The sequence below is a fragment of the Sinohyriopsis cumingii genome, chromosome 9, assembly GCF_028554795.1.
Source record: "Sinohyriopsis cumingii isolate HCF-2022 chromosome 9, ASM2855479v2, whole genome shotgun sequence".
Classification (NCBI taxonomy): Eukaryota; Metazoa; Mollusca; class Bivalvia; order Unionida; family Unionidae; genus Sinohyriopsis; species Sinohyriopsis cumingii.
In genome coordinates this window covers 22,485,571-22,513,044 of record NC_142969.1, presented here as the reverse complement: position 1 = coordinate 22,513,044, position 27,474 = coordinate 22,485,571, and the positions used below count along the sequence as shown (strand labels likewise).

The 27,474-nt window shown below is 35.8% G+C and overlaps 1 protein-coding gene across 1 annotated transcript in view; it reads left to right on the top strand.

Annotated features, from left to right (window-relative positions):
- Nucleotides 1-27,474, top strand: part of LOC149791385 (uncharacterized) — a 190,794-nt gene that overhangs the window by 70,327 nt on the left and 92,993 nt on the right. The window contains exons 4-6 of the mRNA XM_089971345.1: nt 6,746-6,831; nt 10,446-11,148; nt 17,479-18,786. Of these exons, the coding sequence (XP_089827471.1) occupies nt 6,746-6,831; nt 10,446-11,148; nt 17,479-18,786 (2,097 nt within the window). The remainder of the gene's footprint in view (nt 1-6,745; nt 6,832-10,445; nt 11,149-17,478; nt 18,787-27,474) is intronic.

Genomic DNA, 27,474 nt, shown 5'->3' with positions numbered 1-27,474 from the left:
AAGCTTGCGCAAGCTAGTTTTACTTTATGAAACAAACAAGAAAGCTTGTGCAAGCTAGTTTTAATTTCTGAAGCAAACAAGAAAGCTTGTACAAGCTTGCGCAAGCTTGTGCAAGCTTGCAGTTATATCCAGCTATCTTGCCTAAGCCTGCACTTGCTTGTACAAGCTTGCGCAAGCATCCATGTTAGCTTATAAACATCAAACTAGCTTATCGCAAGCTTGCCACAAGCTTTCAGCAAGGATGCATTTTGGTTTGGGTTGAGACGAACAAAATAGCATGAAAACGTGCATTTGCTCATGTACATGTTACTGGGGTTGTTTCAAACAACTTTACAATATTTTTTCAACTACCATTTTATATTGAACTTTCATGAAGTAAAAAAAAAAAGTATTCTTGTTTAGGGTAGTTGACTAAGCATTTTTACTAACTTGCAATTACAATACTGTAATCTAGTTACTCCAGTCAGTTAAAATTCATTACAATGAATAGCTTCTGCAGCGCTCTTAAGTCACGTGGCCAAAATACCAGTGTATCAAGGGTGCAAGACAGAGTCAATAATCTCCTTGGTGTCAAAACTGGGGGGTCGGACTGAGTAAAAAAACAAACTTTGGTATCAAAACTTGGGGTCAAATGAAAAATTTAGGGATCTCTGAAGTACAAATGAGGGTAAAGGGAAACACTGAATATACAGTCTATGAATGTGATAATTTTTATATGCTTACAAAATGTGTTTATAATATAGATACGATTCGGAAAGTTTCTACTTGAAAATAAAATATTGCTTAAAACCAGTGTTAAATAAAGATATGCATACTGAGAAATGGAGGGCATAATTCAAATGAAAACATGTACATGCACTATATATATATATATATATATATATATATATATATATATATATATATATATATATATATATATAATCTTGCTTTGCTTCCACTTCTCACTGTGTAGCTCTCACTTCTCCCTGTTCTGCCCAAAAAAGGAGTATTGACTTCTCCCTAAATTTCAAGTCAAACTTGACCCCAGGTTGAAAGAAAAAAATTCTGACCTCATGGAAAAGAATGAGCAATTTTCAAATGAAAACTGCAATTGTTAACTGTGGTTGAGGAAAAATTTAAAACATTTTAACATAAGGAAAAGTCAGAATGATTTCCTGCTTCATGATATAAATGATTTACATGCATGAGTGAGAATTCTGCTTTGTCAAGCCTGGAAAGTGCATTTTGAACAGGACGTGGTTATCTGACCACAGTTTGGACAGAGAAGTTAAGGCCAATAGGTAGAAGACATACTATGTGTGTTTTTGCAAGAGTATAGATCTGGGCAAAATGGATGAAACTTCACTAAAATTATAACCAAAAAGTTGGAAGCACAAAACACCTGCAAAAAAAAATTCATTGTGAAAAGCAAATCCGACTGATTGCCAGTGAAAATGGTGAGCTTGAAAATGGGTGGGTGTTATATTTAACAAATAAATGTTATGGGACTTGCTCTGCATACATTTAACCCCACCCTCTCCACCAGCTAGCCCTAGTACCACTTTCATGGGCTGTACAAAGTATTGCTGGCTGTTGAAAAGATGATGTATCAAAAGCTTAACTTTTGTGGATAATACAAACAATTGTGACCCATCACTCTTATAAATTCAATAAAAACAGCACAGAGCTTTTCAAGCTTATATTTCCTGATAGCAACATTACTGATTTTCAGATGGTGAGAAAAAGTCTACTTATTTATGTGTTTTTGGCTTTACTGAACACATGAAGACTCTAATAAAATGAAAATAAGAGTTATTTTGTTGTGTTGTGTGATGAGACTTTAAATAAATAGATGCAATCCAAGCAGCTGCATTTTCATGCAAGGTACTGGTATGGAGACCCTATAAAGACTTCTTACTTGGATTTCCAATTTCTGGGCCATGCAACCGCAGAGGGTATGGAGAACATTTTTGTAAGATTTGCAGACTCAAATCTAGCAGATGTTAACAGATACCTATGGATGGTCCAAATGTGAATTGGAAATCCTTTGATCTTATAAGCAGGAAAATTTAAGAGGACTATGCTATTTCTTTAATTAACAGGTTGAATATTGTCCCAAAATGGACAAATGGATGGTTGGGGTGTTACTTATGTAGACCATACAGAAAACAATCACAAAAGTTAAGATGGTTTAATTAAATGATTATGATGAATTAAAATAAACAGTTTATTGCACAAAAGTAAAAAGAAAACATAACTGCAGTTAAACTGTTCTTAAATATTATTGACTGATCTTAAAGTCCTTAAGAATACTTTATGTTCACTGATTCTTCTTGCACTGAATTGTTATTCACTGAATATATATACATACATATGTTCCAGTGGTTGCTTCACTGTATAGGTATGCCCTCCAATGGTTCCTTCATTGTGTAGGTGCACCCTCCAATGGCTTCTCCAGTGTATCGTGAATTATAGGGTACTTCATGTAGCTGGGGCTCCCATGCCCCAATGTTCTTAGGACATCCCAGGTTTGTCTGCCCTTGTGGCAGGATTCCCTGGCTAGCACAATCTCCCTTTAGCAGTCTCAACCCAGCCTTAATTCTCTTGGGTTGGAAGCGGCTGCAAAACGAAAGTCGTTTTGAGTGATAGTAAAAGGTTAATTTATACTGAATGGATTGTTTGATTTTTTGTTGTCAAGCTCATACTATTTTTTAAAAGATAATCCTGCCAGTAAAGAGGACTACCAGAAAGTCTCTGACTCCAGTATTTTGCCAAAGAAGTTTATATCTCATTGGTGGATAGAAAATGTGTCTGTGTGTGATAGGCTAGTTATTGTCTGTGAACACATTTTAGTGTATGCAAAGAAAGTTGAAGCCAGAGAGCTCAACAAACCAGCGAATAAGTCATATGAAGTTATATCAGTCACAGTTAAATTACAACTTGATGAAAGCAAAGATCTAACTTTTCAGATGTATTACTGTTTGTTTGCGTGCATTCCTTGGTAATTTATAGACAGAAAAACAAATGGTACAGGTTGTGCTTACAGACTTGATTTCCTAGCTCAGTAACTGGAATAATATGCTCAACAATGACAACAACAACAAAATAAAAATCCCACCATAATTTTATACCACACTTACTGAACAATTGAAAACATTTTCCTACTTCAAACAGATTATTCGATCAGCCTCCTGCGGCTAAAGCAAATGAAATAATGAACTGAATATAGCACAACCTTCAAGCCTTTTGGGAAGGCAGTATTTGTTGATCGTTGGTAAAAATTGTAAGATAACGTATTTTGTACAAGCTTTGGCTGAGTTTTTTTGTCTTGGAGTAAATGATCTATTACTTCAATGCAGTCATAAATGTGGTTCATGTTACTTTCACTTGAGTTATTTACAAACAGCAGGTTAATTAGATGTGAAGCATGATGTGTTTTTGTGGGATGGCATCTATGGGCGCTTTAGGAAAATATGGCTATGATGTCACAAGTTTACATCTGGGTCTCTGCCAGTGGTACGATCTGGCCAGTCTCACTAGAGAAGATGCACTTGTCCATTACAATGTACACAATGGTACATCAGTTTTGTGCAATAGGAGCATGTCCATAATAAAAATAGAGAAGATCAGAGGGTGTTCAGTTTTTAATATTAAGTATATCTCTGATGAAGAGTAAAAAAATACATTGGAAAGGAAGATCTTATCTATGCACACAGATGTCATGTAAGTTGACAATTTGCATGATGATGTCATTTGCTGCAGACATTATGAAAATGGGGATTGAATAAATTTGCTGACGATTATTCAGAAATTTGCAATGAATCGTGTGGCCACATGCCATTTCAACTTTGAGATTTATTGTCAGATGACAGCATTATTTTAGGAATGAAAATGAATCTCCTTAAACTCCTGCCTCAACCCATAACCCATGAAGCCAACAGATTCAAATTGCCACATACCTTACAGATAAAACAGACAAATCTTAATATAACCCTTTCTCAATCACCAGCCAAGTCGAAAAGAATGACATTATGTTTTTTCTATTCAATGTCGATATATTATTAACCTCCATAAAGGAATACAAATACATTCAATTTTGACTTAGTACTGAGAGTTAGGAACTGACTATTTAATGATCAGACAAAGATATTGTATTTTACCATTATCTCAAGATAAAAAATTCCAACATAACATGATGGATTTTGATTTTTTCATAAATCACAGCAACAGTACTTTTTCTCAAGCTGTTTGAGGGCCACATTTTTACCCCAAAACATAAAGTCATGAAAAAAGTAAATGGTTGGTCCCTGACATTACTGATATTTTGCTTCTGCAACATCATTATAATAATGATAGTTATGATGACGATAATGAAATTGATAGCAAAATCAAATTGTAATTAAGTTGTGCTGATTACTCAGTAGACTTGTCTTTCAATACTTTCGCAATTTCGTGGTCATGTTTAATCTCCAGTATATTGAATATTGGCTTGTACCTCTGGGGATGCCCAGATGCTATGCAGTGACTTAACGATATCTTCTACCTAATATGCCTTTATATTATAGAAGTAATAGATGTTAAATACTTTTTGGAGAAGTTGGACTGAAAAGTTATTTTACATTTCTGAAATAAATATTTTAACAGCTCTCTGATAAACAAGTTTGCATTATCTTTGCCAGAAATTGAACAGAGCAAGTTACATTGTTTTTTTTAGTGGGGCATTTTTATGTTTCCTGGTTTAAGTTGGCATATTGTTAAAGTGTTGTCCATGTATCCATCTGTTTTCCAGAATTGTTTGTATGGCCCAGAACCATGCAAGCCATGAATATATTTGAAAGAAACAGCCCAGAATGTGATGCATCCTACACTTTTATGATTATCATTTTGTTATTCGTTATGTCGTTTCAACAAGTTTGTTTATCTTGATTTTCTATAGAAACCAGACTCATGACTTTTTTATGTTTTTAATCAATACATAGTTTTTTGTTACTCAGAGACACTTGTCATCAATAACATGGGACCCCCCCCCCCATTTAAAGATTCTGCTACATTTTTAAAAGACATACAGTAAAATAGGTTTTCTGTGTTGTAGCTAGGTATGTACACACATAGATGAACGTGTCACAATGAGAATACCATCTTTTAAATTTCTTGGATATTCCACTCACCATCCAGAGCAGTGTTTATGTCTGAAAAACTTCCAAGCCACATCTGTTCTTACATTGGTCATACCTCCACTGCTTTTATAGCAGATGAACTAGGGTTGTATTATGATGCCCATCATGTGTCTTTCTGTAGATCTCTCTGTCCATTAGCACAAGTTTGCTATTGCTATTACATGTAAGCAATTTGGATGATTGCCCAGAAACTGCATACACATATTAATCACAAAGTGTAGTTGGTCCTAAAGGCACATGGTACTGATTAAGCATTCATTATGAGCATCACAGCAGCCATCTTGAAACTCTCCAGAACACTTGTTAATATTGGCATGGTGTTTTCATAAACAGACTTTTATGATGTGTAGGTGGTCCTAAATGAAAATAATGCTGAACTGACATACAGTGTAACCAAGATAGCAAGATGTACAAGATGGTTGATCTGGCAGCAATATCAGATGTCAGATCACTAACATTTTCACTCACAAGGGCTCATATCCTTGCTTGCAATTTAATTTCATACATGCACTATACAATAACTACAAGGGAGGACACTTCTCTCCTTTCTCCCACGACCTGTTTAAGAATAAATGCTGATATTTTAAGCTACATTTCATGTAACGTGATAAATTTGGTACTGATGTTTAGGTCAGGCATTTGACTTTGTATGTGTAATCAAAGTTTGGTTTACTATCATACCTTTATGGAATACCAGACCATTTTCCCACACTACTGCTCTACATGGCCATGATTGCACCCGCTTAATATGCTAGTGAAACCCGGCTGAATGGGATACTGTCCTCTCATTGGTTAAAAGAAAATGACGTCCTGCATTTATTTATAACATATTTTCAGTTGACCAGTGAGAAGGCAGTATTCCATTCAGCACGTTTTTGCATAGTAAGTGGGTGCGATCATGGCCATGTCAAGCAGTAGTGTGAGAAAATGGTCTGGCATTATTTAAAGGTATGATAGCAAGCTAAACTTTGGATACGCACACATTGGTACCAAATTTATTACTCTGCGTGAAATGTAGCTTGAAATATCAGCGTTTAATCTTAAATGGGTCACGTGAGATAGGAGAGGTGTCCTTCTTGTAGTTATTGTATAGTGCATGTATGACAGGTAAATTCTAAGCAACGATACAAGCCCTGTGTTTTCACTTAGAATCAACTAGATATTGTACAAGATCTTTTAGTGAAAACCATGTGTCTCTGTCACAATCTGCACAGGAAGGGTAATAATAACCACATTTTCAAGATGTCCACCATCCCATATTAGATGTCAGTGGGTACTATTTTAATTTAGGATCAACAAGTTATCATGCAATAAGAAGTCCATGTTTATATTACCATCTGCTAAGGAGGATTATAACAAAATTGTAGAATGGCTTCCATGGTGACCATTTTGGGTGTTAGATAGCACTGTTTTCATTTGTGGCTAGTAGACGCTTGTAAAAATATTTTTCTGTTCTTAGACTGCTTGATGTGTCCAAATTTGACTGTAGTTTTAGTCCCTGTAGATACTGATTAGGTAATACCCAATTTTAAATTAAATGTTATGGTGGTATTGCTAATGCTAGCATCATTTTGTTTTCTGTGCAGGATATCACAAAGCCCCAGAAGTCTTGGCTAGGGTTAAAAGAAAACAGTCTGTTTGTCAGGAGATGAAACAGATGGAACTGGGAGATGTAAGTAATCATTCATACAATGCAGACAGTATATCATGCACCAGTCAGTAGATGTAATTTCTTCAGTGAGGTCAAGATAAAGATATTTCCAAATCTGAATAAAATATTGATGGTATCCTTTTAAAATTTTAAGTATGTTGCAGATCTTTTGATCAAAGAAATGAAAAATGATTCTAAAATCTCTGTGTACTACTTTTTTGGAGGTCAGAGCCCAGGTCTAGAAAAAGCAATTTGGACAACACAATATGGTCTTCAACCAACAATGTTAATTCAATATTTTTGCAGCTTGAAGTCAGAAAAAACAAGATCTGTAACTCTGAAGCAATAATTTAATGTAGAACCTGAATGTACAATACTAGAAATTTGTCTACATGATTCAGTCACAGCATTTTTAAAAAGAATGTGATTATCCCAAGATATCAACTTTGAATATATATGTGTGTGTGTGTGTGTGTGTGTGTGCGCACACACACACACATGATGAATTTAATTATTTACTAGACATAACTGACATGATAGAATTTGACCTTGTATCAAATTGTCTTTGCTTGTCCATTAAAGTGCAAAAAATATCACAATAACAAAGAATGTAAATTTCAAAGGTGATTAGCATTACACATTCTTTGTCAAACAATGCAGGTGTTGCTAACAATGCTTGCTGATTGAGGGCTATACTCTCAGTGACAGCTAGTTCAATTAGGGTAGAAAAGTGCAGCTTGATTTGTTGGTGAACAACAATGCAGTCAGTTTCAAAAATTGGTTTTCAGTGAAGATATTTGTTTGCTACTCACCATCAGTACTGCAAATAGATAAAAATAAACTAGAATTGAATGATTTCCCCAGGATTTATACTATAGACATTACAATAATAATCAGTCCCTGTCACCATGTGCTTTTTGATGATGTGGCAATGTATCGGCAATGATCAGATCTTCAAAACAAAATATTTTTTCATCTAGGTCATAATTAAAAGTAGAACATTCTCAAAGAGAGATGAGCAGAAAACATTTACTGTTAGACTTGACCAGAAATGCCCATCAGTGAAGTGTTCTGTATTTTCATGCATTAAGTCCGCTTGTTGTCAAAATATTAACAATTGGAAAGATTGTAGAGTGGCATAAAATAGTGTTGTTGTGTGAAATTCAGTAATTTTTAAAAATATCAGCTAGTCTAATTAAAATCATATCTTAACAGTCTTGACAGATACCGATAGATATATTTATATTTTGGTGACTTGAAATTTCCAGTCCATATATATTTTGTGTCCTATCAGATAAAGAATTGCAAATTCATGTTAGGGAGAGTTATTGTTTGTACTTAATCTTCTGAATAACCTGTGTCACTTTAAGAAATTTTGAAATTGTGATTTGATTTGTTACCTCATATTGGTGCATGTCATTGGCATTCAGCTAGTGTAATATAGGACGGTGCTAAAACTGAAGTAGCAGCTAATCAGGAACCAAAAATATTACTTTATGGTAATGACCAGAAAAGTTTATGGCATGGTTGGTTGGTCTATTGTCTATAGTCTCCGAAACTACACGAAAGATTTCCATGAAACGTTACACACATGTTCATCCCATGATCTAGTAGGTCCTTGATGAAAATAATGTTACTTGCATGTTCAATGTGGCCACCAAAGTGGCCATCTTGTAAATATTGTTAACTCCTTAACCCCAGCCGCCTCTGTAACTCACCATACTTTACCTTCCTTATCTCCTTGAGTGCCTCAGTAACTTGGTGCAGTTTACCTAGCTTGTTACCCGAGCGCCGAGTCTGAGGGGCAGTATTAGTCTAGGCCTGTATCCCACATGATGAGTTAAATCGTCACAAACCATTGGGTAATTTTAAGCCATTTCCTAATTATGCAGGCATTTTAACCAATAAAAGTTTAGCTTACATAGATAAGGTGAACACTGCTGAACAAAGGGAAAATAATTTTGCTTTCATAGCGGCAAAAATAGTGGAAATATGTAGATTAGAAAATGATGGAAAGTACAAGAATCAGCCACTGTGAGTAGACTTTTACTTGACAGACAGTTTGCAAGAGATGACAAGTGGAATTTCTGTGTACCTAAAATGGAATGAATTTCATGTGCTGATCGTGTTAATTATTCAGTGTGAATTCTTAATGGATTTTTATGGATTATTCATCGCTAGAGAGACAAATTGTATGAAAATCATTTATATTATCTTTATGCATGAATATTATTCCTGCATGTAAAATGAAATTTATACCATTATGTACGTAATTTTTATTGAGAATTGCTGTGCCAGATTTTAACTTAATTAAAAGAACATAAATAAGAAAATAGCATTTATTGTAAGTAGCTCCCTCTGTAAAAATGTATAAGCCAAGTACTCAGGGATACAGGCACTGGTAAGCCTATCACTGCTATAGGTCATCTGTATGCTGTAGGGGAATGCCTTGCTGTTTGGCTCAGGGGTTAATGAGTTAATACTAATTCTACTGAATGGATTGTCATAAAAAACATGGAGATACCACTAAAAGACCTCTTAAGATGTCTGGTTTGGTCCTAAATGAAAATGGTGCCAATCTGAGGTCCAATATGGCCACCATGGCAGCCATCTTGAAAATCTTGTTATTGCTACTATTCCTGAATGGATCTTCATTTCAACATGAGGTTTTCAATGAAATACTTTTTATAATGTCTGGTTGGTCCTGAATGAAAATGGTGCTGATCTTATGTCCATTATGGATGTCATGGCAGCCCTCTTAAAAATCACGTTATTTCTACTTCTGAACGGAGGGGCCCTGGGTGAACGAGTGTTAAAAGGCATTCACCATTACTGATCTCTGCCAACTAATCTCTGTCCACATGGGTTCAGGTCTTGGACATGGCTAATATTGAGAAAGCTTGCCAGTAATTCCTTTAGGTTGGTAACCGCTCTGGTGGCCTAGTGGTTAGAGCGTCCGCCTCGGATGCGGGAGGTCGTGGGTTCGATCCCCGGCCAAGTCATACCAAAGACTTACAAAATGGTACTAACAGCTGCCTCGCTTGGCGCTCAGCATTAAGAGGTTAGTGTTAGGACTAGTTGGCCTGGTGTCAGGATAATGTGACTGGGTGGGACATCATGCCACATGTCTGCGGCATGATGCCCCAGTGCTAGACATCACTATAAACTGCCACATTGCAGACATGGTAGCGATATGACTGAACAATTGTTAAAGCTGCGTTAAAAATCCAATTCACACCTAACACGTTTAGGTTGGTGGTTCTTAGCAAGGTTTTCCCCCGAGTTCTTCCTCCATCAGCTCTACAGGCCACCATGTATAGCCTATCTTGCGCTGATAAATTGCAATAAACCCAAAATAATAACAATTATCCTTTTGAATGGATGGTCATATGAACATGGAGTTTTCTTTAAAAGTCTTCTTATAATGTCTAGTTGGTCCTAAATCAAAATGGTATCGATATTGGGACCATCAAGTTTCATGGTTGTTCATTAAACAGTGTAAGATAAACTGATATCAGCACATAAACTTGCCTTTTTTATGGCAGTTTAAGCACATTATTATCTATGTCATGGCAAGGAAATGTATCTACACATATCCAAAATCTTTTTATAATATTGTCCTTCTTTCTTCCTAGAATGAACCAGGCACTGAGAGACAGGAGTCTAATAGAAAAGCATCATCTTTATCAGAAAATAAAGAAGAAAGTTCTGTAGTTCCCAGTGACCCTATTACCCAGGAACACTTCAACCATGCTCACCTATGTAATGCTTTGACAACTGTTTGTGCAGGTGCTCTGAGGGAAATCCTGTTCACTCAAGTTCCTGCACCATACCCAGTCATATACGAAGCAATCCTGGCCAGTCGATCCAAATTAACTAGCAGGAGACAGGTCAGATCAGGACAATGGCAGAATGCTCTATTGAACCAGGATCAAAGTCAGCTGGTCTTCCCAGATCCCAAGGGTCAATATGTGAGAGCACTAGAACAGCTGGATATTTCTTTGTTATATACTTTAATCAGAAATGTTAGCAAAGTTCCTGCTCCAGTAACAGGCTGGGGAAACCTGCCAACAGATAAACCAAGGGACACAACTCTTGGAGCTAGTGTGGAGAGAATTCGTTTATACAGGAACAGTGTTAGTGGTCATTCTGTGGATGGAAAGATAAACCAGCAAGAGTTTGAGGATTACTGGAATAAGATTGATGAAGTGCTTTGTGACATTGAAAATATTATTGGTGACCATGGTTACCGGCAAGAGTTAAGGAGGCGTTGGAATCAGGTTATTACACAACATGAACCCCGTGAGCTAGGAAAGAAAATCAGAGAATATATAAAAGGTAAGATGTTATTTGCCACTTTTTCCTCAAGAAACAAGACAGCATATCATGAAACTACTCAAAACATTGCTGTTTTAGGATGAGAAATGAAATATCTTTAATTTCTGATCGGAACATGCACATAGCTGGGAGACATATTGAAAAAGAATTATTTCTGCACCCATTATATGTAGACATTACCAGAGATGCTGCCAAGGCACACAAGTGTGTGACTCATGAAAAATTTGAACAAACTCATTCACTTGTATTGTAGTGATGCTTGAGTACTCCCCCAAATGAGTTTAGACAGGGCTCTCAGGGACCTGAGCTTCAGGGTCGGTTCTCAAAGGATGCACCTTATCTCTCTGATGCATCCCCATTACTTAGGTAAACAGGCACAAGCCAGTGTGACTAATTAACATTGCAGTAATCTTGTGAGCAGGACTTCCCCTCGAAATGCCATTCTGACATGTTTCCATTCCATGAATGTCAGAGGTAAGTTTCTACCACATGGAGTCAGTAATAAAAATGAAAGTTTGGCAGAGCTTATGTTTGGAAAAAAATCTTTGTTTAGAGCACAGATATATGTACGTAGGAGACAAATCAGATTATTTTGAATAAAGTAAAAGCTTTAAATTATTCTAATAGAAGCCAATCAACCTTTTCTAAACACATGTAAGACTGTTTTGAAATTAATTTTTTTTATTTTCCAAATATATATTCAACATAAGATGACAGATTCTTCTATTAATATCGGATGTAAATCACTCATGACTCTGTCTCTCCAAGGGTGGTCTTTATGCATTGGCCATTCAAATGTCCATTGACCAACACCCTCCATGGTTGAGTTGCCAACTGCATGCCTGCCAAGGCATAGTGATGATTTATAGGCATTTACTCCACCACTGCAAAGTGTTATGGTGGACCTAGCATGGAAGGGGTAAAGTCCCAAGGTAAGGCATGGAGAATTGACAAGTGATGTGACCTGTACTGTACTACGTAAATAAAATGAGTTGACTAATTTTGCAAGGAAGTTAATAAGATTCAAAGAAGGAAAATTCATGTGAAAATGGAAGGGGGGAAACAAGACTGTCACTGATAGTGAGGTAACTATGTCTCAAAAAATAGGCATAAGCAAGACTCTGGGGGGGGGGAAAAAAAACTTGCCAAATAGGACACTACTAAGTGACAGAAATTTTCAGTTGCATTAAGGTGATAGTTATCCCTGACTTGAATTCATTGGCACAGAGTGAAAAATGTTTTGTAGTTATTGCAAACAATATCCCGACCTGACACAGGTTGAAAATTCATCTAGTGTATTTGTCAATGGAACTGACAAATTCAGGATTGAACCAACAAAGTCTTGACAATTCTCAAATTCTCAAGGCCAGTCAGCACAGTATATGCTTGACATTAGCCACTATATGACTATGAAAGCCCTTTTCAAAATTGATTGAGACTGAAATGAAGAAAAAAATAAGAGCTCTCTTAAACACAACCTAAAGTCAAGCCCATTGTGGAAGACCATTTTCTGATATGGAAATGCTATGTGCACTCCAGGAGAGGAATGCTGTTGAACTCTGTGCTGATTATAAGAGTAGACTCAGGGCAAGAGACTGTTCTTTCAGTTGATCAGGTCTTGAGAGAAGTTACAGAAAGTATGAATTCCAGTAAATTCCTTTTCATTTTTGCTACATGGACAATGGAAAACTGAAAATCTCAGATGTAACATAATTGATAAATTAAACGAGACTTACCAAGTTGAAGTTTGATTGTAATTTCATGAACCCCATAAGTGCCTTGGTGATCACATGAGATGACATTGGTTACATGATCAGTCTTGGGAGCAAAAGAAATGGAAGCCTCAGTGTCCCATTGGGTGGGAAGTAGTAAGGGTGGGCATGTGATCACTAAAGCACTTATAGGGTTCATTAAATTACAATCACTCTTTGACTTGGTAAGTCTAGTTTAATTTATCAATTTCACTTCCCCCATAAGTGTTTTGTGATCCCATGAGATTTCAGAGAGAGGCTTCCATTTTTGGAATAGATCAACAACAACTAGAAGAAATAAGAGGAAAACCTTTATATGTTGGTAGTAATCCAGATAACCCAAAATTACATTGTACATTACATGACCATTATGAAATTCTGGATGCTGACCAGACCCAGAGGTCTCACTAGGATTTTAAAACTAGGAGTCCAGGACTCCCAACTTTGTAAAAATCGGAGTCCCACCTGCAAAAGTTGCAGTCCCCTCCCAGAAACAGAAAGTGGCTAAATGTCCATTAAAATGCCTGGAATAAAGAGACACAAGACTTTGTCAGTTTTATTTATTTGTAATCATTTATTATTCTGTAAAAAACTGTATTAAAATTGATATCATGTACAAATATATTTTTTAACAACATTATAGTTCACTTTTGTCTAAGTTGCATTCCACAAAATTTTCTGATGCTTGGCTTTGGATCGTATTCCTCCACACTAGATCCCATTTCTTTGACTCAAATCATTTGTGTTAAGGTCTCGTGTTTTATTCTGGACCTTCCCTTAGTCTTGATTTTGTTCTGCACACTGAAGCCTCTCCTGCATGCCATGGATGTCACTGGTGATGCCAGCACAATCACAGCTAGGATTGCAGAGCCTGGAAATCTCTGTAGTCTTGAAGCAGAGTTGTACAGGTTTCTGTCAGTGTGCAGTTCAATGATTTTATGACTACTTAGCAAGTAGGTGGTCTCTAGATGTCTCATGCCTAGAAAATGTGGAACTTAGCAGATTAGAACAACCACTAGTTGCCATTGAGTTTAATGTCCACATTCTTTACACCACTGGCATATAGCTCTTGTTTGTCAATCAGAATGAATTTTGTAAATCCAAGGAAAGCTTTTATTCCAAACACTAAGCCAGGCATCATGCACTTTCTTACACCTGGCTACTGTCCCATCCGAACTATCAGTTCTAGCAACTTTAGCAGAGTTCTGAATCTCTTTAAAATCTTCATCAGTTTTCCATTTAACCCCAAAATATTTATCCAAATTTGCAGATTTTTTTCGTAATTAGCAACAGAATATACCATCTGGAGATATTTTTGGTGGCAACATTTTTGGCTGATAAAAACTGTATATACAGTCTTGGCTTTGGAGTGAAGAAATTCACGGGTACCATGACAGGTCCCTGCAAACTTGGAGCTAAAAATGCACTGGAATGTATTGTTATATAAACAAATCATTGTTTCAAATTGAAAATCCACCCCAACAGTGCACTGTTATATCATAATCTGCTTACGCTGGTGTCTGGCCTTGGTACTGTATGCTGTAATATAACCAAAATAGCCATGCAACTGACTAGCCACAATCGACCACCTCTGAACGCGAGAACAGGAAATGACTATAGTCGACCAGAGGACAGTAATTTAAAAAAAAAAAAATGTAACAGAAAAAAATAGTTTTCCTGCAACTTCAAAGAAAACTGATTACCTTTGAAGCACTGATATATACCAAGCAAATAAAAAAATCTGTTTCAGTGTTCTACAATTATTTGATGTTGCTGCAGCAATAACAAATGGATATTTATTTGGTCTTTCAAAGAGAGCCTTTAGCGGCACCTTCAATAACACATGCGCCTTCATCAAGGCAAGCCAATGACTTTTGATCAAAGGAAGTCAGCAACAAACTTAAATAAAATTATTGTTTCATTTTTTATAGTGATAAGAACATATTTATTGTGCCGCGAAACGTTCCTGTTTGCAACAAAAAAGTGCATACGGAGGATTCCTGTATGGGTGATTTTCTGCGTCCCAGATAAAAAATTCACATCCATATACGCCTAATTAAGTGTTTCTGAGATCTCTGAGACCTTTGTACTGAATTCAGTCTTGTCTGTAACGGGCTTGTCATAGAATTTCCTGAAAGTACAGGCACTAGCCCAACCAGCTGCCATTAAGATTGTACCCATTGTACCCTTTACCACAGGCTGCAGAAACAGATGCAACCCTTTTGCTCTGAGCCTGGAAAACTGGTGTATCAATACCAGACTTTCTCATAACAGTCTTCATCCAGTTTGATATTGTGCCTTTGGCAATTTCTTTATGTGGAGATTGTATGTTGATGAAGAACTGTGTTTCAGAATTTCTCAAAAGTTTGGTCCGTTGCAAATAACACAGTAAACAAGACACAACACACAACTTTTTGTCATATCGACAAGATTAAAAAAATAAAGAGCTCCATGTGTTTCTTTGGTTTAGATTGTTTCAGCAATGAAGGAATGTGTATTTGTCACTGTTAACACCAAATTTAATGCTATTTGTCTGCATAAGGTGAAGCGTCTGACACCTCTATCCTGTTTAACAAAGCAAGTAGCATGGCTAACTTCATAGTAAGTTCCTGCAATGACAATTGGCCATTGCCTTGTAAAGAGAGAAAATAGTTAAACACAGGCTGCACATCCCACACAAATGAGTACTTTGGAAATGAAGGCTTTTGCCCAGGGTTTTCAACAGATGTATACCCTCAGGTTTTGACATGTGGAATTAAAAAATAACCCATTTTTAATGCATGGAAATTTCGACTTGTGCCTTTTTTTGATGCACATTGATTTGGGCTGGAACATCAATCTTAATTACCCTTGATTCGCTTCTAGCTTAGTATCTTACTAAGAGTATGCTGTCCATAACAAATTTACTGTAGGAGGCACTGATTGACATCTGCTCAACAAAAATTTAGACCTTGACAGCCAATAATATTGCACCAATGGAAGATATATATGAACTGGGTGGAGTTAACTGTTCACTGAGGTCAGGCTTAGATGAAACTGAATTAGGGTGGATTGTTTTGAGATTATATTTGAAGTTAATGATAGAGTAAGAGGAAACAATTATGACATGAATGGACTTCTTTGAATCAGATATCAGCATTGGTATGTTTGGACATCAAATTATAATCAGCTGGTCAGAACTGGAGCATATCATTATGGCGGCTCTCAAAGCCAATAATCAACGGAAGGAACCAATTTGAATTGTTTTATTGGCAATTTGCTTCATTTAGTGGGATGTTTAAAAGTTCAGAATCATTTATGACTTCACTGGATTCATTTCTGATAAAATATCAGCATTTGTTTGATTGTACTTTAAATTATAATCAGTTGGACAAAATGGGAATATATTACTTCTTGCTAAGCCAGTTTTCAGCATGGGATTGCGTTTTATTGGCAATTATTTAAATGCTTGAATCTGCAAAACGGTTAAAACGTCAAAAGTTTTAATTAATGGATGATTCAGAAAAAAATTGAATGGTCATAACACTCCGTGTTTACGTCAGAACTTTAACATCACAATGATGCAAAGAAGTATATTTTCTTTTCTGTCTCTGTCTCGGAAATGACCTACCAGGGATGATTTTTCTGACCCTGAGAATACAAAGAAATAGAAAGATAGTCTCAGCTCTGAGGAGAAAAGTCAATCTCCGAAATTTGTTTGATAATTTAAGGTCAGTGGAAAAGTGAACTGACAGTTCTGTGATGTACATCATGGATATTTGTGCCAAATTTTAGCTTAATTAAAGGAACATAAATAAAAAAATTACTAATTTATTGCTAGTAGCACCCTCTGTAAAAATCTGCAAGCCAAGCACTGTCAGGGTGTCGCAGGGATACAGGCACTGCTAAGGCAAACTCTGCTGTAGGTGATCTCTCTGCAAGTATTCTGTAGGGGAATGCCTAGCTGTTTGGCTCAGGGGTTAATGAGTTAAAAGGGGAATAGAAGGTAAAACAGTATTTACCAATACTTGTTTACAGTTGTTAATTTGATGGGTTAGAAAATTGTGTGTGGAAAATATTGTTCTATTTGTAAGCAAGTTGAATTTATTCAGAGTTACACTAAATTATTCATAAGACTTGTAGAAAATATTTTAGGGAAATGAACTGAGTGAAAAAGAAGGTTGATAAAATATGGAAAGGATACTTTTAACTCTAAACATTGAGAGGTGAGAACTGAAAGACCAAGCTACAGGAATGAAAGCTCACCTCAAGCAAAGAGCAAATAGATGTATGTATATGCATACATGGATTTACTCAAAAGCAAGTTTGCATGAATAGACTGAGAGATAAATCGAGTATGATTCATATCCTTCTGTCAGTCTTTCCTTTAGTCTGCCTAGACTCTTTAATCATAAAACTTGAGCCAATTAGATGGGCATACTTGATTGTCATACATGACGGATTTGTTTTTGTTTCCTACATGTATGCATAAAAGAAGTGGCTTTCTAAAATAACTCTTCTGAAATTGTGTTGCCTTAAAATTAAAGAATCAGTTTATTCAATTCTTTAAAAATGATTGTAAATAATACTTTTTCCTCAGATCAATTGGGCAATGTAAATTTGCAAGCTAGTGATGCTAAGCAGCAAGTTGGTGATGTAAAGCAGCAAGTTACCAATGTAAAACAGCAAGATGGTGATGTGAAACAGCAAGTTGGTGAAGTAAAGCAGCATGTAGGAATATTCCAAAATGAAGTTGGTGTAAAACAGCAAGTTGGCAATGTAAAGCATCAAGTTGGTGATGTAAAGCAGCAAGTTGATGATATAAAGTGGCAAGTTGGCAGTGTAAAGCAGCAAGTTGGTGTTGTAAAGGAGCAAGTTGGTGTTGGAAAAAAGCACGTTGGTGTTGTAAAGCAGCAAGTTGGTGATGTAAAGCAGCAAGTTGATGATGTAACTGAGCAAGTTGGTGATGTAAATCTGCAAGTTAGCAATGTAAATCAGCAAGGTGGTGATGTAAAGCAGCAAGTTTGTGGCATAATGCAGCAAGTTGGTGATGTAAAGCAGCATGGTGATGTAACTGAGCAAGTAGTTAGCAATGTAAAGCAGCAAGTTAGTGGTGTAAAGCAGCAAGTTGTAAAGCAGCAATTTGGTGATGTAAAACAGCAAGTTGGTGATGTAAAGATGCAGGTTGGCAATGTAATGCATCAAGTTGGTAGTGTAAAGCAGCAAGTTGGTGATGTAAAGCTGCAAGTTGTTGCAAAGGAGCAAGTTGGTGTTGTAAAGCTGCAAGTTAGCAATGTAAATCAGCAAGTTGGTGATGTCAAGCAGCAAGTTTGTATCATAATGCAGCAAGTTGGTGATATAAAGCAGCAAGTTGATGATGTAACTGAGCAAGTTGGTGATGTAAATCTGCAAGTTAGCAATGTAAATCAGCAAGGTGGTGATGTAAAGCAGCAATTTGGTGATGTAAAGCAGCAAGTTGGTGATGTAAAGCAGCATTTAGGAATATTCCAAGATGAAGCTGGTGTAAAACAGCAAGTTGGCAATGTAAAACATCAAGTTGGTGATGTAAAGCAGCAAGTTGACGATATAAAGTGGCAAGTTGGCAGTGTAAAGCAGGAAGTTGGTGTTGTAAAGGAGCAAGTTGGTGATGTGAAGCAGCAAGTTGGTGATGTAAAGATGCAGGTTGGCAATGTAATGCAACAAGTTGGTAGTGCAAAGCAGCAAGTTGTTGATGTAACTGAGCAAGTTGGTGATTTGAAGCTGCTAGTTAGCAATGTAAAACAGCAAGATGGCAATGTGAAGCAGCAGGTTGATGATGTGAAGCTGGAAGTTGGTGATATAAAGCAGCAAGCTGATGATGTCAAGAAGAATTTAGAAATTCACCAAACTGATATTAATGTGAAGAAAGGTAAGTTTCATGTATAACCTACTCATCATTTTTAGTAAGCAGTGAAATATTTCTATACATGTATAATGGATATGCCATATGTAATTATATAAACTTGACCATATTAAAAGTTTATGTTGATTGTTTGATGGATGATCTATAGACGAATTAAGTTTCTCAACTAACCTCTCAAATCGTAAGTTTGTTTATCACATTACAGTACATGCATCATGGATTACAGATTGTCCATCAGTCCAGTGGACATGAACATAGGGGTAAGTAATTCAGTGTCCATTATGAATAGTGGATGCCCATTATGTTTAAATTTTGCCCACACCCAGTGGACATCCACTGAACCAGTGGAACTTTGTCACAGATTTTATTGCAGTCATAGTTAGTTTTATGGCATTCCACACTTTCATTGCATTTGCTCAGTGAATTTGAACATATGTCATCAAAATGCCACATTTTAAATATTAAATATCCCACCCCTGTCCATGGTGTAACTAAAGGTGTCAACAGGTACCTGGGTACCCGTCGTTCATCATTATCCAGGTAATAAAATTAGCTAAAGGGTACCCATTTAGTTGATGTAAAAACAAACAAAATACCCAACATGTTTCCAAGTTCAGATCAAAGATTATATCTGGCAATAATTCACATGGAATTAGCCCATTTTTAACAAGAATTTTAACTAGCTGCAGGTTCAGATAAGCATAAAAAATAAATTGACATTTTTCGTACAGTTTTTCTGTAATTATGGATTGTAATATATAGATTCTTAATCATGCTTATATCTTGGGGAGGGGAGTTTGACATGTATGAACTTAAAACAAACCAGTACAGGTTCATATTTAATATAATTTCCCTTTGATTGATTGGTTACCGGGTAACTGATCATTAGGAAAGACAGGTCCCCAGATAACTTTTTCAAAAATTTTGAAATCTTTAGGCATAACATACATCAGCCATATTTCCTAGCCACCACATATATTTCTACTGATTGGCTCTATGTATATTTCTTATCATATATGTATTGAGAAAATACAATATGCTCTGCATTAAGTGGTACTATGAATGTGTTGTTTTTTTACTTGTTGTTTCTACTGGTCCATACAGTTTACAAGACTCACTTAGAATAAATAATTGAATGCAGTAATACAAATAAATACCATACTATTTACAGAGATGCTTCTAGGGCACTAGAATGCAGGAATTTCACAAAATTTGTATGAATTGAGAGCAGTGATTCATGTGAATGCTCACATATTAGTTTAAAGTCACGCATTAAAAAATTTACTCTGCACAGTGTGCAGTTATTATTTAAAGTGTTGACCTGTAAAGTGATCATCACAACTCAAGTCATTTTGCCAGTTGATGTATCAGTGCTTGTTGTGATATTTGTCGCTTTTCATGTAAGTATCTACACATTGTGGCTTCTTTGGCTTGACATGCATGGTTGTTAAGCTAAATTAGATATGCATGATGGGCCCAGGAATAAGTATTGTTTTAGTGTGAACCTTGCATCAAGGAAGTTTTACAAATGCCTGTTTAAAATAAAGGCTACTAAGAACACCAAAATGGCTGATTCCCATTATAGTTCATCTTCACATGACATTTTGGTTTGGCAAATAATGGCTGATGATACTGATAATGACAACGATTTTTGAAGTATTGAACTATATCATATAATTATTGGAGCTAGGAAAGTGTTAATGAAGATACTCATGATTTTGAATCTGAAAATGATGTTGAATATGAGTTTGATAGACATGCTGGATGGATATAAACCAGTGTTTCCCTTTACGCACATTTGTGCGTCAGGGATGCACGCTCGAGAAAATTGACGCACACATTTTGTTACCATGCATTTTTTTGACGCAAAGGATTTTCATAATATGACCATGATTTATTTAATACCCAATGCATTGGATGATGGATGGCATCGTATATAATTCGCGTATAGGCATTGACTGGTTCCCCGCTTTGTTTGCTCCCTGCCTTGCGCTCCTGTATTCGTATAGCAAAGTGCAACGCAGGGAACATATAAAACAATGAACCAGACTAGCATAGGCAATGTTATGATGGAGTAGCTTCCACATATCTCGCGAGCTTCTCGCGATTTCCATTGAACTCCCGCAAGCTGTTCTAGATATTTAACATCAAGGCTTGTTGCACTAGAAAGTGATCTCCAGATTAAAACATCATGCACTAAAAAGCATTAGCGAAGAAAGTCAAAGAAGCAGAACACAAAAGAGTAACTGTGGATCTAACTTTAATGAAAAATGGAGAAAATTATTCCCTTGACTGGAATATTCATTATGATTACCGGTGTGACTTATGATCGCGTGATTGCAAAAACTGCAAAAGTGAATAATCCTCTCGTGACAGGATTTTAAAATTTTTAAAAATAGGCCCTCGTTCGCCATAAGATATCTGGAGAACACATTATAACCTAAGACATTATTTCACAACAAAGAAATCAGTAAACTTGCAGAGACAAATGCGTTATTTGGATTACAAAGTCAGCGGGTCATTGCAGATTTTGTTGGTTTTTAACTTTTACTGCAATTAAAGAAAGATCTTAAAGTTCAAGTGTAACTTATTATAAAGAAGATGAATCAGTATCCTCCTTGATATTTGGATAAATGTGTTCTAGGACAAAGTACAATGAAACCTATGATAGTACATGTACACATTTGATGAAAGGCAGTAAATTAACTCCCATTTGGTTAAAAAAATTTATTTGGCTTTTTGTATTGGCTTATATGTAATGTGTTGGGCTGTAATATTGTTGAGGAGACTGTTAAACTTACGACTTTAAAAGAAAAATGAACTAATAAAATTATTCTTTGAATGGACAGTACATTTGTTTGTTAACTGTGCATGTTGGTGTATTTGTATGTTTAGAGAAAGAGAGAGAGTATGTTTTGCAAGTTGCAATATCCTATTTCATGCTGAAAAAGTACGAGTTGTATGAAAATTTGTCAGTACATTTTTGACCCCCACATTTTTATTATCCTTAAAATATGGACTTATGGCATACTAGCAAAAACTACGGAAAAATGATCATTGCCAAAAAATCTGGATAATTGGTTCATCCATGTTCTATTTCGATCCAGGTTTCATCTTAGATATAGTGAAGTTAGTCAGGGAACCAGGATAACTTTACAGCAGCACCCCAGTCACTTGAAACTGCATCTATTTGTAAATGCGAAGCAAACAGGATTATAGAATTGTTAAAAATGGCATCCAGAAAGCGATGCATTAAGACAAAAGAGAAAATAAGCTTCTAGAAAAGTGTTAATAATCAACACAGAAGAATTAAAAGGAATAATTAGGTTCTTGTGAATAAAAGCTGGAAAGGACACAATTACGCTTATTGGACATATGTGCCAATTTGAGTATGTCTCGTGGTGGGAAATATGATTACCATCATCATGTGAAATGGAAAAGAATTTCCAAGAATTATGTAAAGTTGAGAGATAGCAACAAGCCATTGAGCTGCATAGGGCTTGGAACTAGAGTTTGTGCACCTGTACTAGTGGTAAATAAAGTACGTGTACTTTACAAACTTTTCGGTTCAACATAATGTTTATCGTCGATACATCGAACTTTTAATTACGTTTTCCAGCTTTACAATAGCACTTATTGATATTTTGTTACATCTTACTGAAAACTGGTCAATCTTATGGAAAAAAAATCAACTGCCTTACTGAGACGGACTCGTCAGGGTTGGCAGGTCTGCCTATCAGAACAGAATACCTGTGTATTCATTGTCTGTCGACTGTTAAAAAAAAAATTCTTATACATGCGTGGAAGGCAGCATCACTCTGCTATCAGAAATGTCAACCCCCCCATCCAACACCCCAAAAAAATGGAGATCTACTTGTTGGTCTATCCATCAGTCATGCTACTGGGACTAGCTACAATTGGCCAACCTGTGAAGGCAGGAACAGTAATAGCTACAATTGACTAAACAACACCAAATTCATTTTAAAATGTACTGTTAAAAAATAGTTTTGCTGAAGCTGATTATCTTTGAAGCACCGATCGTTCTGTATAAATATTAAGCAGATTAAAAAAATCAGTCTCAGTCATTGTTCTACAGTTATTTGATGTTGCCACCACAATAAGAAACTGACATTTGTTTGGTATTCCAATTCTGTCCTTTAGTGGTAACTTCAATAACACATGCACCCTTCGTCAAAGAAAGCCGACTACATACTTCACTAAAAGCAAAGAACCTTTGATCAGAGGAAGTCAGAAACTTAAATAAAAGCAATGGAATCTAATGGATTATTGCATTTTCCAAAGTGACTGGAACATGTTTATTTGCAACAATCCACATGAAAGTTTCATTTTTGCAGGGAAAAAAACATGCTTACGGTAGCTGTCAATGATGGCATAAAATGCAAATTAATTTTTCAGTCTTTTGAAACCATAGATATCTGGCCTTCAAATTAAATGAAGATGGAGTATCTTGCAGAGATGTTTCTGAAACATTTGAATTTGTTCATGTTTTGATTTCCCTATGAATAGCCTCATCCCCTGCGTTGCCTCGGCAAGATGATAGCTGTCTCCAGCTGACCAAAGTTTAGTCCAGTTTAAGTACATGTGCATAAGAGCTAAAAGTTACCTGCCTACCCAGGTGGTGGTCAGCCAGTGTGATTTCCCCTTGATACAGGGATTGGCACCAAATCCTGTGAATATCTTAGTTGCCACTTCTGCTTGTGCCAGGTAGCACGTTTTCATTAAGTGGGACCTCACAAAATCCTCTACCAAGGTTTTGGAAGTTCAACACTTAAAAGTTGGAGGAGTCTTCATATCAAAAGTAAACTATACTCTCTCAGGGATGGTCCTGGCTTTTAAAAAGTTGTCGCCAAAATAATCACCAACCTCAATATTTTGTCGCCAATTATCAAAAAATATCGTCAGAACAAGTAGTGAATATTTTTCCAAGTCTGTTAATGTAATAGGCAATGAAAAGTCTATTACTGTAATAGGGAATGAAAATTGCAAAAGATGGGATAGTTATTACTTTACTAACAACAAGCAATACAGCTATAATATTACAAAATAAATCATTACATGACTGTTTTGCACTATTAAAATGTTATAGAATGTTACATGATGATCCGTAGCGATTTTAGGGCTGCCCACTTGCTGAATGCATATGATGTGTGCATATCTACTTTAAGGTCTGAGAGTTGGATGGCACCCTGAAATGGAAATAATCTTTAATTTTTTATGCCATAAATATTTCATTTATAATTATACATGTTCTGATTATGTTATATATATATATATATATATATATATATATATATATATATATATATATATATATATATATATAGAGCAAAAGTTGGTATTAATGCAGCAGTCACAGTGTACTATAGATGTAACATCACAGTAAATATTTTAAGGTTTGTACACGTTTTTCTTCATGTTACTGTCATTTAAATCCATAGAATATTACAGTTAACAAGCTATAATATAATATTCTCAATACCTGTGTGATACACAACTGGTGCAGCTTTGGAACAGTTGTATTGGCCAGGTTGTAGTAAGCTGCAAAGAATGTGTTCCTCATGGCACTGATTATGGCATTTTTACTTTTACTAATAGCAGCGATCTTTGCTACTTCTATGGTCTTTGCATCCCGCATCACCGTTACTGCATAGGTATGACTATTGTCACCTGAAAAAAATGCATTATCAAATGTAATATATCTACTTTCCTGACATCTACAGTATCTCACTCATTTTTTAAATAGAAACATTGGATATTAAGCAAATCTATATTGTGTATATTATTTTCCAAATAATAGTTTTGTAAGGAGCTTTAGTTATATGACGTTAATTATAAAAACCTACGATCATACTTTGCAATGTAAGATAAGTGACATTTAGTGTGACCGTCGATTTCATTCATTCAGGAATTAAATGCCCTTCCCGCCTCCCTTTTTTATTTATGGCTAGCTTCACAAAGTGCATCTCCGTCAACCAGGAGTTTCTGAAATTTATTTTTGCCACGCTTTACATGCTTTGCTTGTAGTCAGTTGCTTCCTAAATCCCAAGAATGATCACTGAATGCTGTAGAATTTTTCTCATCAAGCAAAATAGGATCCCCATTCCCACCAATGAAACTTACACAAGTCAACACCTGGCATTAATGTACCATATATATTAGCATAAATTCACACCCATTTTAGGGATTTTTAGATATAACAAAAAAGGGCATGGTATATTTGTCAATCAATTGAAAGTGCTTTCACTCACTGTAGAACAGGTGGTTTCTTTGAAGTATGTCGACGAGGCTTAAGTCTAACCTTAAGCTATTGTATAGAATATGAAATGGGGATACGTCGTGGGGGGGGGGCAAATAAAGCACTTCACAGGGAGAAACAGTGTGTCCTTTTTGAAAATTTCACTTGTATTGGAAAAATCAGAGAATATTTAGTGAAAATGATGCTTAAAGGGGACAAACATGCAAAACTGAAATTCACACAAACTTGATATATAATTTGCTATATGTATAAGGTTCATTTTCTGAAAATTTTTACCTTTTATTCTTATTCATTAATAAGAAATTTATGAAAAATCAATCATCTCTCCCGATTTGTCTTGAATAGAACAACGCGCTTCCCTCCCTCTGTAAAAATAGCGGGTGTGACGTCATTTGAGACACTGTGTACACACTGGCAATGTTGATAATGAATTATGGAGAACTCGCCCTGGGAGAATTCATCCCAGGTGTTAGAAGTTGCCCCATGGTGGTCGGAGAAGTTGCCCCAAGGATCATATATACTAATTCTGAGATGTCACCACATGGTTGTTAAGGCTTTATTTATTGTTGATTTTCTTCAACTTAATAACTTATTAAATCTATAAAATTTGCAACTTTTCAACTTTTCCATTTGATCAACTCTGCTTCTGTATTTAACGAAAAAGAAGTGGTATCTATCCCTTTTGCTCTGCCCTTCAAATCATTAAATGCATTTTAATTGGAAAAATAGAGCTTGTGTAAGCATGATGTGACATCTGCAGTCTTATACATGAAAGGGCTCCAACCTAATATCTAAAGTCATCCTGAGACGACTTTATGGCATTTACCTTTATAACCCGAAATCGACTGAATTCATGCCGTCAGTAATCCAAAGGGTTATAATATCATCTCTCTAACTGAACAATTTAATCTGATTTTTCATTGAGATTTGCTAACCATTGATGAATGATACTTGAACTCGATAAAAAGTATTATTGATGCCTACTCAGGAAATCCGGTCGCTATTGAGTTCAACATCATGGCTAATGCACAGAATTCGGACGGTTTCTGAAAGCTCACATGTACTACGCCCATCATTTAGTTTATTTCTTCTTTTTTGTCGGTGTTCGTAATTTTATTATTTCTCAATAAAACAAACTATTTAAAGTTTAAAAAATATTTCACTACTAAATTGCCAATGCACAATAAACATGATTACATTATTTTATTATATATAACAATACCATGATCACATGTACTAATGAGATTTTGTTACTTTAAATGCATATTTGAACTGCTCAGCATACTTGGGACATAATGAGAAGATCATCTTTAAAAAAATTTTAAATGTCGCATTTAAATTCTGGACTAAACAGAATAACATTTCACATGGTCCGAATCAGCTTGGAAGTTTGGAGAATCAGCCAGATATATGGGCCGAATCAGTCCGGGTTTGAGAGTAATTGTTGTTGTTGTTGTAGGGTTTAACGCCATTTTTCAGCACAAGATAGGCTATACATGGCGGCCAGTATAATTGGTGGAGGAAGAACCCTGGAAAGCCCTGGGAAGAACCACCGACCCACGAGAAGCTACTGGCAGGCTTTCTCATGTACCAACGTTAGCCACGGCTGAGACTCGAACTCACGCAGACAGAGGTGAGATGGCACTCGGGGCCCCTTGAGAGTAATTGCCACATTAATAAATAATGTTAGTATAATAGATTTATCAGTCAAGAAAGTTAACAGTAACATTTGTTTAAAAAATTGTATCGTGGTGTTCTGGTGTGTGTAGTTATAAGAAATCTAACGAGTTTATATGAACACACAGACTTTCAGTTATAAGTGATTTATTTTTCTATTATCGACATTACACAAACAAGATGAATGCAGAATGGGAAGGAGGCGTTTATTATACAATGAGTGAAAAACAGTCTTGAACGTAAATGTGGAAGACAAAATGCATATTCATCTGATGCAGTTATATACAAAATCAAACGTGCATAATAAATTGATGTTGGAAACATTGAATGAAAAAGCGTAAACATTTCTTTAATGTTATTTCATTTGGTAGATAATTTCTTACTTTTCAAAGATGAGAATTAAAGTAAAATAATTGAGGATTGTTCCAGAACTGCTATTATTCACACAATTTAGAGCTGCGCATTGAACCATCTTGTTTTTACTTGACACTTCGCTGCACAAATTGAATACAACTCTTATACGTTAATCATCTCAAATGACATCACCTCCTGTTTGTATGGAAGGGAGCCAACAAATTCGGGGCATGTTCTTTCCGTTTGATCTCGGAATACAGGACAATATTTTGTATGAAATATTGTGCAAATACAATAGATGCAAAAAAAAAATATTCGGGATAGATTTTATACACAAACTACTAAATATCCTTCAATTTACAATAAAATTGTGCAGGTCGGGGTTT